General features: G+C 35.5%; 1 protein-coding gene across 3 annotated transcripts in view; it reads left to right on the forward strand.

Annotated features, from left to right (window-relative positions):
- TTLL7 (tubulin tyrosine ligase like 7) overlaps positions 1–16,661 on the forward strand; it is a 129,337-nt gene that overhangs the window by 42,784 nt on the left and 69,892 nt on the right. For 2 of the 3 annotated variants that reach the window (XM_024234439.3, XM_024234456.3), the window contains exons 2-7: positions 5,632–5,832; positions 6,045–6,176; positions 8,040–8,161; positions 9,320–9,387; positions 10,746–10,904; positions 15,357–15,573. In XM_024234439.3, coding sequence (XP_024090207.1) covers positions 5,808–5,832; positions 6,045–6,176; positions 8,040–8,161; positions 9,320–9,387; positions 10,746–10,904; positions 15,357–15,573 — 723 coding nt within the window. In that variant the 5' untranslated portion in view covers positions 5,632–5,807. The remainder of the gene's footprint in view (positions 1–5,631; positions 5,833–6,044; positions 6,177–8,039; positions 8,162–9,319; positions 9,388–10,745; positions 10,905–15,356; positions 15,574–16,661) is intronic. The other variant, XM_024234446.3, reaches the window with a different exon arrangement.

Here is a 16,661-nt window from a genome sequence, read left to right on the forward strand (position 1 = left end):
TGTGAAGCCAGGGGCAGACTGGACTCAATGTCTTAGTCTGCTCAGGCTGCTATAATAAAGTATAATAGACTAGGTAGCTTAAACAATAGATATTTATTTCTCACAGTTCTGGAGGCTGGGAAGTCTAAGATAAAAAAGATTCAAGACAATTAGGTTCCTGGTGAGGGCTATCTTCCTGGCTTTCAGAGGACTGCCTTCTCACTATGTTCTTGGGCTCCAGCTTTTAACGTAGATTCAATCGAACAAAATCAAGCATCTTTGCGAAATCTTCAATATGTTATATTTAAAGGCTGAATTTTGAAGGTAGCACAAAAAGTGGGAAGGAATATGGGTTTCCTTCCCATACTTCTTCTAATAGGTAGAAGACACAAACCACTTCAACCTATTAGATGTGTGACTTTTTGTGCAAGTTTCTTAACCTTGGAGCCTACATTTTCGCTTATATAAAATGGGAATAAAAGGTACTGGGTATTTGTTGGGTGGACTAAATAAAGTTATGTGAAAGTAGATACTGGTTTGTACTGGTTCTTTTCTCCTTCCTCTTGTCACAACAAAACAGCTCTTATTATGTTTTTATTTAATATTATTTTACATATTTTTAAAAACCCTATTTTTGGATCCTCTTGACTTTTTGTTTGATTATCTTAGTAATCTTTGGGTGAGCTAAAAATTAATGTACAAAGACCTCATATATTATATTTACTGGGGTATGGATTTGGGGTTGCTGGAGAAGGTCTGAGTTTCCTTTGTGTTTCCTTCTTTTACGTAAAAGAAGTTTGTCTTCATCTTTTGCCGTAAAATATATCAGCAATGTTATCTTCATTGGTTGCCATTTTAGACTTTAGGGGTGGAAAGAATAAATCTTTTACTTTTGCACCCTAAGAATTTATATCTGCTAAGTGGAAAATTAAAGGATAGGAATTTGATTTGACTCCTTGTTCAGTGCTCTTTCTACCATATTATACTTTCATTTAAATGAAATAAAAGTATTTTCACCTAAATGGAGAACACAGTCTGATGATTTTGGTTATCAACATGATAGTATTGATACAAGATTTTATCACATATATTTTACTTTTTTGAACAGGTAATACATACACAGAGTAATAAAGGTAAGTACAAATAAGTCTCCCTTAGCCCCACCCCAGCCATAGCAGGCCACAACTACTCAGTGGATATGTTCCATATATTCCTCTGTTGGTTTGCTCAAATGGCAGTGTAATATGTAAACTTTTATGTACTTTGCTTTTTCCACTTAAAAATGTGGGTTAGGGCCGGGCACAGTGGCTCATGCCTGTAATCCTAGCACTTTGGGAGGCCAAGGCGGGCGGATCACCTGAGGTCGGAAGTTCGAGACCAGCCTGACCAACATGGAGAAACCTAGTCTCTGCTAAAAATACAAAACAATTAGCCAGCTGTGGTGACGCATGCCTGTAATCCCAGCTACTTGGGAGGCTGAGGCAGGAGAATCACTTGAACCCGGGAGGCGGAGGTTGCAGTGAGCCAAGATTGTGCCGTTGCACTCCAGCCTGGGCAATAAGAGCAAAACTTCGTGTCAAAAAAAAAAAAAAAAAAAAGTGGGCTAGGTGCGGTAGCTCATGCCTGTAATCTCAGCAGTTTGGGAGGCTGAGGCGAAAGGATAACTTGAGGCTAGGAGTTTGAGACCAGCCTGGTCAACATAGTGAGACCCCATCTCTAAAATAATAAATAAATAAATAAATAATAATAATAATAAAAGCCAGTTGTGGTGGTGTACACCTGTAGTCCCAGCTACTTGGGAGGTTAAAGCAGGAGGATTGTGGAGCCCAAGAGTTCAAGATTACAGTGAGCTATGATTGTCTCTAAAAAACATTATAAATGAATAAAACAAAATACATAAATAAAATTTTTTTAAAGTGAAAAGTAATACATTGTAAATTATATGTATTTGCTTCTCAGAGCTCGATGACTAGTTCTCTTTTCTCTCAGCTCTCATGAATTGATTGGTTGTTTTTTTTTTAAGACATGCTCTGCTGCCAGGCTGTAGTGCAGTGGCATGAACACAGCTCACTGCAGCCTTGACCTCCCTAGCTCAAGCTATCATTCCTTCTTAGCCACCCAGGTATCTGGGACTACAGGCAGGCACCACCATGCCTGGCTAATTTTTTAATCTTTGTAGAGATGTTGCTCAGGCTGGTCTCAAACTCCTGGTCTCAAGCGATCCTCCTGCCTAGGCCTCCCAAAATATTGGGATTATTTATAGGCATGAGCCATGGTGCCTGGCTAATTAACCGATTTATTAACTCAGTGTCTTAGCCTGTGTGTGCTGCTATAACAAAATGCCACAAATTGGATAACTTATAAACAATAGAAATTTATTTCTCAAATTTCTGAAGGCTGGGAAGTCCACATCAAGGTGGTGGCAGGTTCATTGACGGTGAGGGCTGCTGTTTCTGCTTCCAAGATGGTGCTTTGTTGCTGCACCTTCTGAAGGAGATGGATGCTGTGTTCTCATGGTGGAAGGGATGGAAAGGTTGAATGCTGTGTGAAGCCTTGATTATAAAGTCCTTCCCATTCATGAGGAGGGAGCCCTCAGGACCCAATCACCTTCTAAAGGTCCTACCTCATCATACTATTTCATTGGGGACTATGTTTCAACATGAATTTTGGAGGGACACAAATATTCAAACCATAGCACGCATTAACAAGTGCTTATTGAACACTATGTTCAGGCACTATTCTAGGACCTGGGAACAGAGGAGTGAACAAGATAGAAGAAAACCATCTTTTTGGCAGGTGATTATGATAAGGGTAAAAATAAGGCCTCTGATAGCCCAAAAGAGGGAGAAATGAATTTCTTCAGATATAATCAGAGAAAGCTTTCAGGAAAAAGTGGTGTTTTATGTGGAATTTAAGTGTGGTAGAAGCTCAACGGAAGAATAGGGAAGAAATGGTACTCTAGCACAAATGTACTGGAATTATTTTGGTTTTGTTTCAATTTCGTGTATCTATTGTTGCTTGACAGTTCTATGTTCAAGGTTAACATTTGCTTGAAATTTTGGAAAATTGATTCCTTTTTTAAATAAATTCTGTTTCTTTATCTTAAAAATCATTTTGGGCTCACCATCAAATTTTTTTTGTTTTTGTTTTTTTTTGTTTTTGTTTTTGAACTAGATAGGAAAACAGGATTTTTATGGGTAATTTTTACCTATTTGGTCTTTTTCAAAAAGTTATGAGTTTTCTTTTACTTTTTTTCTTATAATTTCATGTGTTGTTATAATTAGCTATTATTTGTTGCATTGTCATCGTGTGCTTCCAGTAGAGGTTCTCAACCTTGGCTGCACTGGAATCATATGAAGAGCTTTAGAAATGCTGATGGTTGGGCCCCACTTGGTTCTGGGGTGTGGCCTGGACAGCAGGATTTTCAAAAGCTCCTCACTCTGGCAATTCTGCTTTGCAGCCAAGGTTGAGAAGCCATTGGCTTAAAGCATTTCAGAGGTAACTGAAACATGCTTTCTGCTTTTGGAAAGTAGGTAACTATGGTTTCAAATGAGTGGTGGGCTAAATTTTGTCATCTCAAATCTCTTGCTTCGAATAAAGCTGATTAGAATTGCCATGGTTGAATGAAGTCCTTGAGTTTGTTAAAGCACTTTGACTAAGGCACAAATGGAATTAAGTAAAGCGCATATATGCATAGTATAATTTTAAGAACTTTAAATTCCTGTATGCCTTGAGGAAGGGATAAAAGTTCTTGTTTTGAACTCTGTACGAATCAGTCATTTGACTTATTATTTAAGTCAAAAATTAACAAATTTGTTTTTAGAATCTAGTATAGTCAGGTGAAGCTTGTTTTTAAAGTCTTGTTGACTTTGTTGCCTACTTTCAATGTAATAAGTATTCTGTTACTGTAAAGGGGATCTTTGTTTACTTGAGTAACAAGATGTTGGACAAAAAACTTGTAAACTCAAATAGTTACCTCCCTGAGGTTTCAGAGAGCCTCCAGAAAGAAACTGAACTAAACTTTACACTACTCCTTTCTTTTATTCTGAGAAGTGATCTAGTCTGTTTTCAGCTTGGCATTGGGAGCTGAGATCAGTTTAAAGATGTTTTACTGTAAATTCACTGTTTGAAGTATTGCAGATTCCCAGAATATGGCCATATCTTGTGGCATGTACTGCAGTAGGGTTGCAAACTTCTCATTTGTCTTTATATTATGTTAGCATGGGGTCTGAAAATAGGGGAGCTTAATGAATAGAATAATTAGAATTGGGTTTAAAGTCCAAGTTTTCTATTTCTAAGCCATGTTACCTTGATTTATTTAACTTATCTAGCCTTAGTTTCTTTTCCTGGAAAATAGGGAGAAATGATACCTAAATTTAAAGTTTGTTAATGAAATAAAATATTTAAAATGCTTAATAGAATGCCTACATACAGTTGGTCTGTAATAAATAAAAGTTCCCCAGTTTTGATATTGAATTATACTAGAGAATCATTTTAGTAAAAATGATACCTGAGAACAAATAAAACCCTAAATTTTCTTTAATATTGAAACATTAATAATAATGAATATTTGGGGTGATATAGGACTCACATTTTATGTAGCTGAATGTTGGATGTTTCTGAATTTCTGATAAACTTGAAAATCTAATAAAGGTGTTGATATTATACCTTTGCTTTTCATAATAGGTTTTATCATTTTTCATTGTGTTTATAGATATTTTGTAAGAAGTGAAGGATTCTTACAATATGAAGGAGAAATTAGAAAGTTGATAGTACAGACTGAACGATATGGTATTGTTAGGGCATAAATGCCTACGTTCATATATTTACAATGAAAATACAAGCAAAGTGTACTATAGGCCATGTTGAGATGTAGCCAGATCAAATTAGTTCATTCATTATTGCATTCCTCTGTGTGCCTGAATAAAATCATCATAATAATGACCCCAACCATTTTCTGTCCTTCAAAACTGTTCTCATTTTTTAAGGCACAATTCAAGATGTGGTTTACTTTATGAAGTTGTCCCCCATACTCCCTTATAAAGGAATCACTTCTCTGCATTCTGTCAACATGTGACCTCTACCCTGCCTGGCACTTTTCACTGTCTCATATTAAAAGCAGTGTTTCAGGCATTGGGTTGAAGGTTGTGTGGGTTTCTAAATAAGACATTCTGGCATTGACATTAGAAGGATTTTCATTTAATCTCTGTGTTGTAATTTTCTTTGTAAAGATACACAAAATAATTTGTCCTTTCTAAGCTCAGCTTATCTGTAAGATGGGGATAAAAGCTTCTACCTTACAGGTTTGTTGAAAGATTGAATGGTATAATATAAATGCCTAAGATAGTAAGTGTTCAATAAATGGTAGTGAATATTGTTATTGCTGTTATTGTTTATGTATAGCATATTATTTATTGAATATACATGTGACACGTGACTTAATAAAACCTCTTCCCCTAGACTATGCATTCTTTCAGGATAGGAAACCATCACTTGGCATTTTGCATAAGGTTTAATAAACTGATTAACAATTATTTGTTGATTGAACACATTAACTTTCACCTTGACTTTTAAAAAGAATAGTCTTGGCATATATGAAAAAAAAAGTCAAAAAAGTTTTTTCTAAATGACCTTGTTTTAAAATCACTGCAGGTACCTTGTTATCCCATAACTTTGGTATCCTGAAATCTGAGGATTCCAACAAGATAATATGATAAGAACTTTCAGTGATTTGGGGCCATATCCTACTTAGACTAATGTGGAATTTCCAGATTTCCTGAGAGTTTGGTACAGCAGCACACACTGCTTGCTAATCAGCACAGGCAATAATGCCATCTCTGCCTCAAGAAGGAGGTAGGGAAATTGACTTAACTATGTTACAAAATATGGAGGTGTTATACATCATTACTGTTAATATTTTTAAAGTATTAAAAATTAATTGGGGACTTTTTAAAGTACCAGGATTTATAATTTTACCTTGGTGTGGGGTGGGGGTGGTATTTGTGTTGTCTGGTGTAGATTTTTGTCATTTCAGTGTTATCTGATTATTTTACATTTTTTTAAAGTTATTCAGGGACCCTCTCCCCTGGATTTGAATACAGAATTACCTTATCAAAGCACAATGAAAAGGAAAGTCAGAAAGAAGAAAAAGAAGGGAACCATTACAGCAAATGTTGCCGGGACAAAGTTTGAAATTGGTAGGTTTCCTTAGAAGCAATCATGGGATTCTCATAATTGCTGGAAAAACTGATTTGGTATTAAAAACAATGTAGAAATCCAGAGAGATAACTATCTTTTATATAATGGATTTTTAAATGCCTTCTATAAAATTTCTAACATATTAGAAGGATTCTTTTTCTGTGTAGTAGAGGATGATATCCTTAAAAAGATCCCAACTGATTTCTAAAATCTCAGTTCAAACACTTAATATGATTAGACAGCTTAGCTGAAAAAAGGGACTTGACATTGTATTTTTGTTTGAAGTTTAATTTTGTCAGCTCTTCAAGCTTTGAGTTTCATAATAAGATAGGTTTATATATGACTGACCTGACAAATTTGAATTTATGAATGTAAAGAAAAAATGGATCTTTCCAATATTCATATATAACCTGAATGTTCCTAGCCTCATGGGTTTGTGTATACGTAAATAACCAAATTTAAGTAACACATTACATTCCTTCTTCTTTTTTTTTTTTTTTTTTTGAGACGGAGTCTCTGTAGCCCAGGCTGGAGTGCAGTGGCGCAATCTTGGCTCACTGCAAGCTCCATCTCCCGGGTTCACGGCATTCTCCTGCCTCAGTCTCGCGAGTAGCTGGGACTACAGGCGCCTGCCACCACGCCTGGCTAATTTTTTGTATTTTTAGTAGGGACGGGGTTTCACTGTGTTAGCCAGGATGGTCTCGATCTCCTGACCTCGTTATCCGCCCGCCTTGGCCTCCCAAAGTGCTGGGATTACAGGCATGAGCCACCGTACCCAGCCTATGTTCCTTCTAAACGTAACTGCTAGGAGTTCCATTTATCTCACCAAGGTCTTCCCAGGTATCTTTGAGATGCTGCAGGCAGTGTCTCTCATATACTCAGGAACAGTTGTGCTCCTGACATGCTCTTCTGAATTTGTTATTGTTTTCTGCTTGTGAGCCAGGTAAGGAATAGTCTGTGTTGCTATTGCCCTTGCTCTTTACATGAGCTGTAGGTGGCACAGCAGCTTCTGAGTCCTCAGGATGCCAAAGCTGCATGGTGGTCTGTGACAGATGAGAGAGGAATGTTCCTTTCCCCAACTCTTGGGATTGTACACTGTCACCTGAGACTACGCCATTCTGTTAAGATTCAAGATTCTGTTAGAAGCCAAAAATTACCTGAAGTCTTCTGCTTATCTTTATTCCACACTTGAAATTCAGTGAAAGAAAAATGCCAATATGTTAATTGTAAAATCTAGATTGGAGAGGAACACATGAATAGTTTGTACTAAAAAGGAAATGTTCCTCTGAGCATAAACGTTTTCAGTAGGATTAGAGGGTTGGGAGCAGTGGAGAACCAAATCCAAATCTCTCCTGTGAATATTGCTTCATTATTTCACATCCTAAGTAAACATAGATGAGTTGATTTTAAGTACTAAAAATAATTTGAACTAGGGAGGTGGAAAGTATGGCATAGGTGTGATGATCAGGGGATATTTTTACTTTTGTTCTTTTGTACCTAACCCAAGGTCATAAAAAAAGCTATAAAAAGTACATTTTCCTGAGTAGACGTGTTGTCTCAGCTGTGTGTGTTTTCCTTGTGCCATAAATAATCACTAAACCCTTTGGCAGTTTTGTGTACCTGTTAAACCTGAGAAGATTGAAAGGAAGGATTTTTGGGTGCAACTGAAAAACAATTCTCAGTTCCTACTGAGAATAATTTGGCCCTAGATAAAACTGTTGTAACTAAAAATAAGGTTAGGCTGTAACTAATATTTTTCAAATGAAATACTGTGAACTAAAATTTATATAGAAAAATGTTTCTGCAATTAATATATTTCAGAAGTATTTTAATTTTGGTTTAACTTAACTGTTTACTTGCAGTTCGTTTAGTAATAGATGAAATGGGATTTATGAAAACTCCAGATGAGGATGAAACAAGTAATCTTATATGGTGTGATTCTGCTGTTCAGCAGGAGAAAATTTCAGAGCTGCAAAATTATCAGGTAGGAAATTAATCATGACCAGTTAGTGGTATAAGGAAAGTTATATGGATTCCACCATAACTTTTTTAGATAGGTTCTTAATCTGTTGCCTTATTACATTTCAGTTCTTACTCACCTGAATAGCCTGTTTCGTTGCTATCCAGTTGTATTGGCTCTTTGCATGAAGCCTGCATCTTTTGCAGCTTAAGTTTTAACCTCTTTCTATCTTTACGGAAGAATCAATAGAAAAAACCTCTTCTGGCTGGGCGCCGTGGCTGACACCTGTAATCCCAGCATTTTGGGAGGCCAAGGCGGGTGGATCACGAGGTCAAGAGATTGAGACCTTCCTGGCCAACATAGTGAAACCCCGTCTCTACTAAAAATACAAAAATTAGCTGGGTATGGTGGCACACGCCTGTAGGCCCAGCTACTCAGGAGGCTGAGGCAGGAGAATTGCTTAAACCTGGGAGGTGGAGGCTGCAGTGAGCTGAGATCGGGCCACTGCGCTACAGCTTGGTGACAGCAAGACTCCATCTCAAAAAACAAACAACAACCAAAAAAAAAAAAAACCTCTTCCTAAGATGGTGCTTTAAAGATGTAGAGTAGATTGCATAGGGAGACCAGGATGCAGAAATACTTGTGATGTCAGCTATATGTAATCTGGTTTCATTCTTTTATTTTTAGAACATAATACCAACTTATTTTCAGAAGAAAATAGACCTCAAACTAAAAAGCCAAATATAAGGAATTCTAGAGAATTGACAGTTTGTATAGACCTAGACCTTCTTCATTTATTAGTTTAGAAGGTAATATAAAATTGACTGTAGTGAACAAATAAGTCATTTTTACCAGTGCTTATGTCTGTGAATATAGTGAATCTAGAATAACAAAAGTAATTTGGATACTGAATTATCACTATTCAACCTAGAAAATTATAACTTTACTATCTATGTAGATATTCTTTTGTATTTTCTTTAAAATTTTGCAGTTTTATTCTCTGATTACCATACTCTTTAATTCTACAAATTCACTGTAGGTCATTTAATGTTAAATCTTTTAGATTAATAATTGGCAGTTTATTAAAACATAAAACTCAAAGGATGGATAGAATTGTATTGTCATATACATGAATATAATTAATTCACTGAGAATATTAATATTTACCTTTTTATTTTCCAGAGGATCAACCATTTTCCAGGAATGGGGGAGATCTGTAGGAAGGATTTCTTAGCAAGAAATATGACCAAGTAATCTTTATTTTCTTGTAATGGAGAAGACCTGTTCAAAATTTATACCATAACTACTGTAGTGCTATCTTTCACAAGGTTACATTGATTTGAAATGATATTTAGATGAGAGTGACAGAATTTTAGAGCTAGAAAGGTCTTAGAAGGTCTCTGGTTCCAGTCTTCCACTTTGCAGAGGAGGTAAATGAGGGTCAGAGAAATGAATATCTTGCACAAGCTCAAGCAAATTGTTAATAGCAGAGGTGGAACAGAATCAGTCTCCAGAATCTCAGGCCTCTTTACTGCAACTTGTTGCCTCTTTAGTAACAGAGTTTTATCATTTAAATGTAAGAGGTTATCTGTATATGTCATTTAAGAGATACTTGTTTATTTTCAGTCAAATTTTGCAGGAACTAATTTGTTGCATTATAAGCTGTGTGTGTGTGTGTGTGTGTGTGTGTTTGTGTGTGTTTTCATATTGGTGATTGAGCATTTAATATATGCCAGGGATTGTACTAGGTACATGTATGCACACACTTACTCAAAGACACATGTATATATGCTCACCAAGGGATACACATGCACAGATATTTGTCTTTGCAACCAATATTTGGAGTAACAATCTACTTTCTTGGAAAAGCTGATAATAAGTACCCCAGTCTTTTACTTAATAAACTGAAAAATTTTTATGCAGTTTATATTCCTGTTGACTAGGGGTTTTTGCCTTTTTTTTGGCTTAAGAAAGTTGAGTGATAAACTGATAATTTTTTAAAAAAGAAGACAATTCACAGAGATTTAGTAAACTTTCTGACTCTAAAAAATGGTAGTATAAAAGGTAATAAAAAACTGTTCCCTGTGGGTGACCCAGAGACTCAAAATAATTTGTAAAGAAGCAATATAAATAGTATTTGCCTGAATAATTCCCTACTCCCTACTCCCATCCCTGAGGCAGAGTTATTGACTCCTTCTACATGTTACCTTGCCTTATATGCCTTTAGTGTACCTATCACACTGTTTAATATTAATAGCCTATCTATATATTCCTTGGGAGCAGAGATGATACTAATTTATCTTACTATCCCCAGTACCTAGCACAGAATGTGTACTCTAAAAAAAATGTTTTTGATGTACTAATGTGTAAATTAGTACATATTAGGGCAAGGTTGTTTTTTTTTTTCACTGATGTATCCATAGTCCAGAATACTGTCTAACACTTAATAGGTACTCAGTAGACATTTGTTGAATGAATGAATCAATGAATAAGTAAATGAAGGAATGGAGAAAATTTAAATCTTCGTGGCAAATATCAGTAGCCCAGAGAAAGAAAATATATACAAGTTTGAATAGAAATTATTTTTCCTATTATGTCCAATTTACAGAATGATCAAGTCTCGGCCTCTGGATTATACCTTTGTTCCTCGAACATGGATCTTTCCTGCCGAATATACTCAATTCCAAAATTATGTGAAAGAATTGAAGAAAAAACGGAAGCAGAAAACTTTTATAGTGAAACCAGCTAATGGTGCAATGGGTCATGGGTAGGTTTGCTTTTATTTGGAATATATAAAAATAAAAAAAATTTGGGAGTGGGGAGAATAAATGTGCGTAATTACTCATGGGTGAGTACCAATATGAAAAAATAACGAAATAGGTTTCTAACTATTGTATTTTTGGAACCAAATATTTAATTATCTCTGTTCTTTTAAACTCTCCCACAGGCTTCAGTAATTCAATTAAAAATTTAATCAACAGGTTGTGAGGCTTTAAAAGGAGATAACAAAATATAAGGGGAAAAAGCTATTTTCTGTTTTTTTCTAAAACATAAAACTCACATTTATAATAATTTCAATAGGCTTGGAGAGTAAAATCAGTTGCTACAGTAGAGCTAAAACTGACTGGAGAAAGAAATGAAAAGGGAGTTATTCTTTTCATAGCTAGAAATCTTGAAGGAAAATACATATCTTCTTTGCCTTTAAATAAGTTTTTTCTTTATGTAGCCATGGTAATTGGATTAAAAATGAGTAGAACACATTTTTAAACTGAAGTTCCAAGAACTAGACATGTTAACTGAGAATAGAATGTGTAAGTAATACTGCACTGCCAATCATATAAAAGAATAGCATGTACAATTATACACAGTACATAATACTTAATAATGAAAATAAGTGACTGTTACTGGTTTATGTATTTACTATAAAAAAAAGAATGTGCAAGTAATATTCTTGTTTCCTTTTGCTTACTTATGTTAGTTTTCTGCAATGTACTTTTTCAAAGAAAATGTGGCTGAGGCTGCTTTTAATAAAATACACTTGGCCAGGCATGGTGGCTCATGCCTGTAATCCCAGCACTTTGGGAGGCTGAGGCGGGCGGATCACAAGGACAGGAGATCTAGACCATCCTGGCTAACACGGTGAAACCCTGTCTCTACTAAAAATACAAAAAATTAGCCGGGCATGGTGGCGGGCGCCTGCAGTCCCAGCTACTCAGGAGGCTGAGGCAGGAGAATGGTGTGAACCTGGGAGGCGGAGCTTGCGGTGAGCCAAGATCCAACCACTGCACTCCAGCCTGGGCGACAGTGCGAGACTCTGTCAAAAAAAAAAAAAAAAAAATACACGAGTCATTTTAATTTAAAAATGCTATAGGAAAAAAGACATTTGGAAATATAGCTACCAGGTAAATTATTGTTCAAAATTTTTCTTTTGACTTTTAATCATAACTTAATAATCCAATCATACATTATTTGCAAATGTGGTTTGGTAATTTTAAACTAATAGTATTAGTGGGAATTTTATACCAATTGCTTAATGCTGAGTTGGCTGTCTCTGTGTTAGCATTAAAGGAATGTTTCTGGTGGTAAATAATTGATTTTCACATTTTTCTCAATTTTAATGTTAAAAATTTAATATTAAAATATCTATATTTATATACTTATATTTGATATTAAAACATACATAATCTTTTAATTTATTTTGATGGCAATATAAACAAATAGCTGGAAAAGCAGATAACTGAAAGGGCATTATGTGTTCTCAGGGTTTATGTCATGTAATGCAGTAGTACCTAGGTAAAGAACACCTCTCTCATCTATTGAATTGTAACTGTTTCCTTGCTAATCTGTCTGTTATTTTGTCCATTATTGAAAGTGGACTATTGAAGAACCCAACTGTTATTGTTGAAGTATTTCTCCCTTCAATTCTACCAGTGTTTGCTTCATGTGTTTTGGAGCTCTGTTATTAGGCACATAAATGTTTCCAATTGTTATATATTTTTGAGGCATTGACTTTTAAAAAATCATTGTATAATATGATTCTTTATCTCTTGTAACAATTTTGCCACTCCAGGTTGCTGTTTTATTGCAATATCTTTTCCATCCTTTTATTTTGAATCTATTTGAGTCTTTGACTTTAAAGGGTGTCTCTTGTAGAAAGCATATTGGTGGACCATGTTTTTTAAAAATTCATTCTGCCGAGCTCTACCTTTTATTGGAGAGTTAATCTATTTACATTTAATGTAATTACTGAAAAAGAAATATTTACTTAGGCCATTTTGCCACTTATGTGTCTTGTAGCTTTTGTTCCTCAATTTCTCTATATTGTCCTCTTTTGTGTTAAATAGATATTTTCTTCTGTACCATTTTAATTCCCTTGTCATTTCTTTTACTGTATATTGTTGAGTTTTAAAAAATGATTGCCCTGGAATTACCATTAGTGTCTTAATTTATAACAATCCAGTCTATATTACTACCAACTTAGTTTCAGTAGTGTATAAAAACTTTGTTCCTACATAGATTTACTCCCTTTATGTTGTTATTGTCACAAATTATATCTCTGCACCTGCTGTGTCCGTCAGTATAGATTTGTAACTATTGTTTTATGCAGTTGTCTTTCAATTCATTAGGAAAAATGCGGAGTTAAAAACCGAAACTACAGTAAGAGAGACTTTTTTGTTTTTTAAGACAGAGTCTCGCTCTGTCACTCAGTCACCCAGGCTGGAGTGCAGTGGCATGATCTTGGCTCACTGCAACCTCTGCCTCCCAGGTTCAAGCGATTCTCCTTCCCCAGCCTCCCGAGCAGCTGGGATTACAGGCATATGCCACCATGCCTGGCTAATTTTTGTAGTTTTAGTAGAGATGGGGTTTTCTCCATGTTGGCCAGGCTGATCTCGAACTCCTGACTTCAGGTGATCTACACATGTTGGCCTCCCAAAGTGCTGGGATTACAGATGTAAGCCACTGTGCCTGGCCAGAACTTTTATATTTACCTGAGTAGTCACCTTTCTGGTGTTCTTTGACAATTTGATTATAATGTATATAATGTATCTTGATATGGATCTCTTTGAGTTTATCCTACTTGGAGGTAATTGAGCTTCTTGGATGTGTAGATTAATGTTTTTTATCAAATTGGGAAGTTTTCTGCCAATATTTCTTCAAATATTCTTTGGATTTTTTTCTTTGTCTTCTCTCCTTCTGAGACTCCTGTTATGTGTGTGTTGCTGTACTTGATGGTATTTCACAGATTTTGTAGGCTCTGTTCATTTTTCTTCTTTTTTCTTTCTGTTCCTCAGACTAGATAATGTCAGTTGGCTTATCCTCAAGTTTTCTGATTCTCTTTATGCCTTGTCAAGTATACTGTTTATCTCCTTTAGTGAATTTTTTTAATCTCAGTTATTATACTTCTCAACTCCAAAATTTCTGTTTGGTTCCTTTATTTTTCCCCAATTTTCTATCACTATTGATATTCCTTATTTAGTGAGACACTGTTCTCATAGTTTCTTTCAGTTCTTTGTACATGGTTTCTGTTAGCTCTTTGAACAAATTTTAAATAGTTGATTATCCAGTAAACCCAATGTCTGGGCTTCCTTGCAACTGTTTCTATTAATTGATAGTTTCCCTGTATATGGGCCATACTTTCTTTTTCCTTTGCATGCCTCATAATATTTTGTTGAAATCTGAACATTTTGAGTATTGTACTATAGCAATTCTAGAAATCAAACTCTCCCCCTCTACACAATTTGTTGTTGCAGCTCATTGTAGTAGTTGTAGTCTGTGTTCTGTGCTGTGTATGGCCACTGAAGTTCCTGTTCTGTTAGCTCAGTGGTCAGCTAATAATTGGACAGAGATTTCCTTAAACAGAACAAAACAAACAAGAAAAAAGCTCCCAATTTTTGTAGATGGCTTTGTGTGCATGATTGTTGGGACATGCCTTCAACATGCAAACAAATAATTTACAACTCTGCCTTAGCCTTAACTTCCTGCTTGTACAGAGTCTGATGGTTAGCCAGAGGGGACAGCTTAGGGCCTTCTCGGGTCTTTCTTGAGCATGCTTCTAACCTTGGGCATGTAACTGGTCGTCTAGATTCCCAAGAATATGTCAGAACTTTTCAAAGTTTCAAAGATTCTCATTGATCAACCCTTCCTCCCAGTCTTTTTAATTGGTCTATTGTCTGCCCAACTGTTGCCCTAAACAACCTAGACAGTAGTGACTAATACATTTGCCTTTAAATGTTTCCAACAATTATCTCTGAAAGTAGTTGCCTCAGCACTGGTAAAGTTCCAAGTTAGGCAAGCTAAAAGCAAGCCCTTTGAGGTCCTCCAGGAAGCCACCAGACAGGTCAAAACAACCAACCGTAAGAATAGCCCATTCTACCCGCTCCAGGACCAGTACTGGTATTGAAAACGAGGCTCTTCAAGGCTGCTGCTGAGCTGGGAGTGGATGACGGGACTAGATTAACTTAAAATGTTACAAAGCTCTTTGACACAGATCCAGCTGTTTTTTTCTTAGTTAAGTATTCCATTTGCTGCAAGCCTTTGCTTAGTTTCTGGGGTTACAAAAAGTTGATTCCTATGATTTCTTTTGCTCTTCATTGCTTTTGTGGAGGGACAGACTTTTGGAGTCCCTTACTCCACTATTTTCCATTTGAGTATATCTATAACTTTTTAAACATCTTGCTCTATGTCAAATCATTCATTTAATTTTTTTCTTTAAACATAGGATTTCTTTGATAAGAAATGGTGACAAACTTCCATCTCAGGATCATTTGATTGTTCAAGAATACATTGAAAAGCCTTTCCTAATGGAAGGTTACAAGTTTGACTTACGAATTTATATTCTGGTTACATCGTGTGATCCACTAAAAATATTTCTCTACCATGATGGACTTGTGCGAATGGGTACAGAGAAGTACATTCCACCTAATGAGTCCAATTTGGTAAGTGATACCAGACAGAGCTTATGTTTTCATTCATTTGTTCAACATATACTTTTTAAAGCATCCATTAGGCATATAGATTGTATGAATGAAAGTTCCTCCTCTCAGGTTTTTGTGGTCTGGAAGAATTGTGTGCATAAATAAGATTGCTTTTAACTTACAGGCAGCTTTGTGGACATTAGAAAATAAAGGTATCTGCTAATTGAAGGCTAATTGGGAAAAATTACCCTCTCTGGATGCTGTGAGCACAAGGCTGGATTTCAAAGCAAACATCTGTGTGCAGTGGCCCTATATAGAAATGACTATATTATAAATAATACTAACATGCAATGGAGAAGTACAGATTAAGTGTTTTGGAGCTGTGTTGGGACAGTTTGTGTTCAGCTTCTCATGGAGGAGGTGGCATTTGAGCAGGCTTTGTATGACATGTAGGGTGTGATCATGTTGAATGTGGGAGAAAGTATATGAAAAGGAAAAGGCAAAAGTTATCAGAAAGTAGTTATTAATTTCTGTTGCAATAAAAGAGAAGTAAGGCTGTCAACTTACATTGACCAATGTGAAGTTGAGACAAATGAGCAGTTTCAGTGTGCATTTTAAAGCCTATTAAATGGAGCTTTGTGTAGATATTTTTTCATTAAGACTTTTTTTGTGCAGCCATAACATATTTATAAAAGTTCTAGCTATAATTTATCATGAAAATAATTACTGTAATTTGTAGCTTATGAAAGTTAAATTATAATTTATTATGTGTACTTAAACTTTAGTTAACCTCTAAACCTATTTTTGGAATTACCTAACTATAGTTAAAATTACAATTAATTGTTTCCCAACTTGTCAAATACCTGGTTATTGTTTTCTCCTAATATTATCCACACAATTAACTCCATTAAGTGTGGTCATTTTTTCAACATTAAATAATGGCTGATCATAAATGGTACTATGTTCAATAAAATGAAAAATGTTGTAAACTTGGCAAAGGAAGAATAAGGAAACTGTCAAACTTTTCACAGGAAAAGAAGTTAAAAGAAAGAAACATTATTAAAGGTTATACGGTCTAGATAAAGCCAATCACCAAGTAATGTTTGAAC

This window comes from Pongo abelii, chromosome 1 (genome assembly GCF_028885655.2).
Source record: "Pongo abelii isolate AG06213 chromosome 1, NHGRI_mPonAbe1-v2.0_pri, whole genome shotgun sequence".
Classification (NCBI taxonomy): Eukaryota; Metazoa; Chordata; class Mammalia; order Primates; family Hominidae; genus Pongo; species Pongo abelii.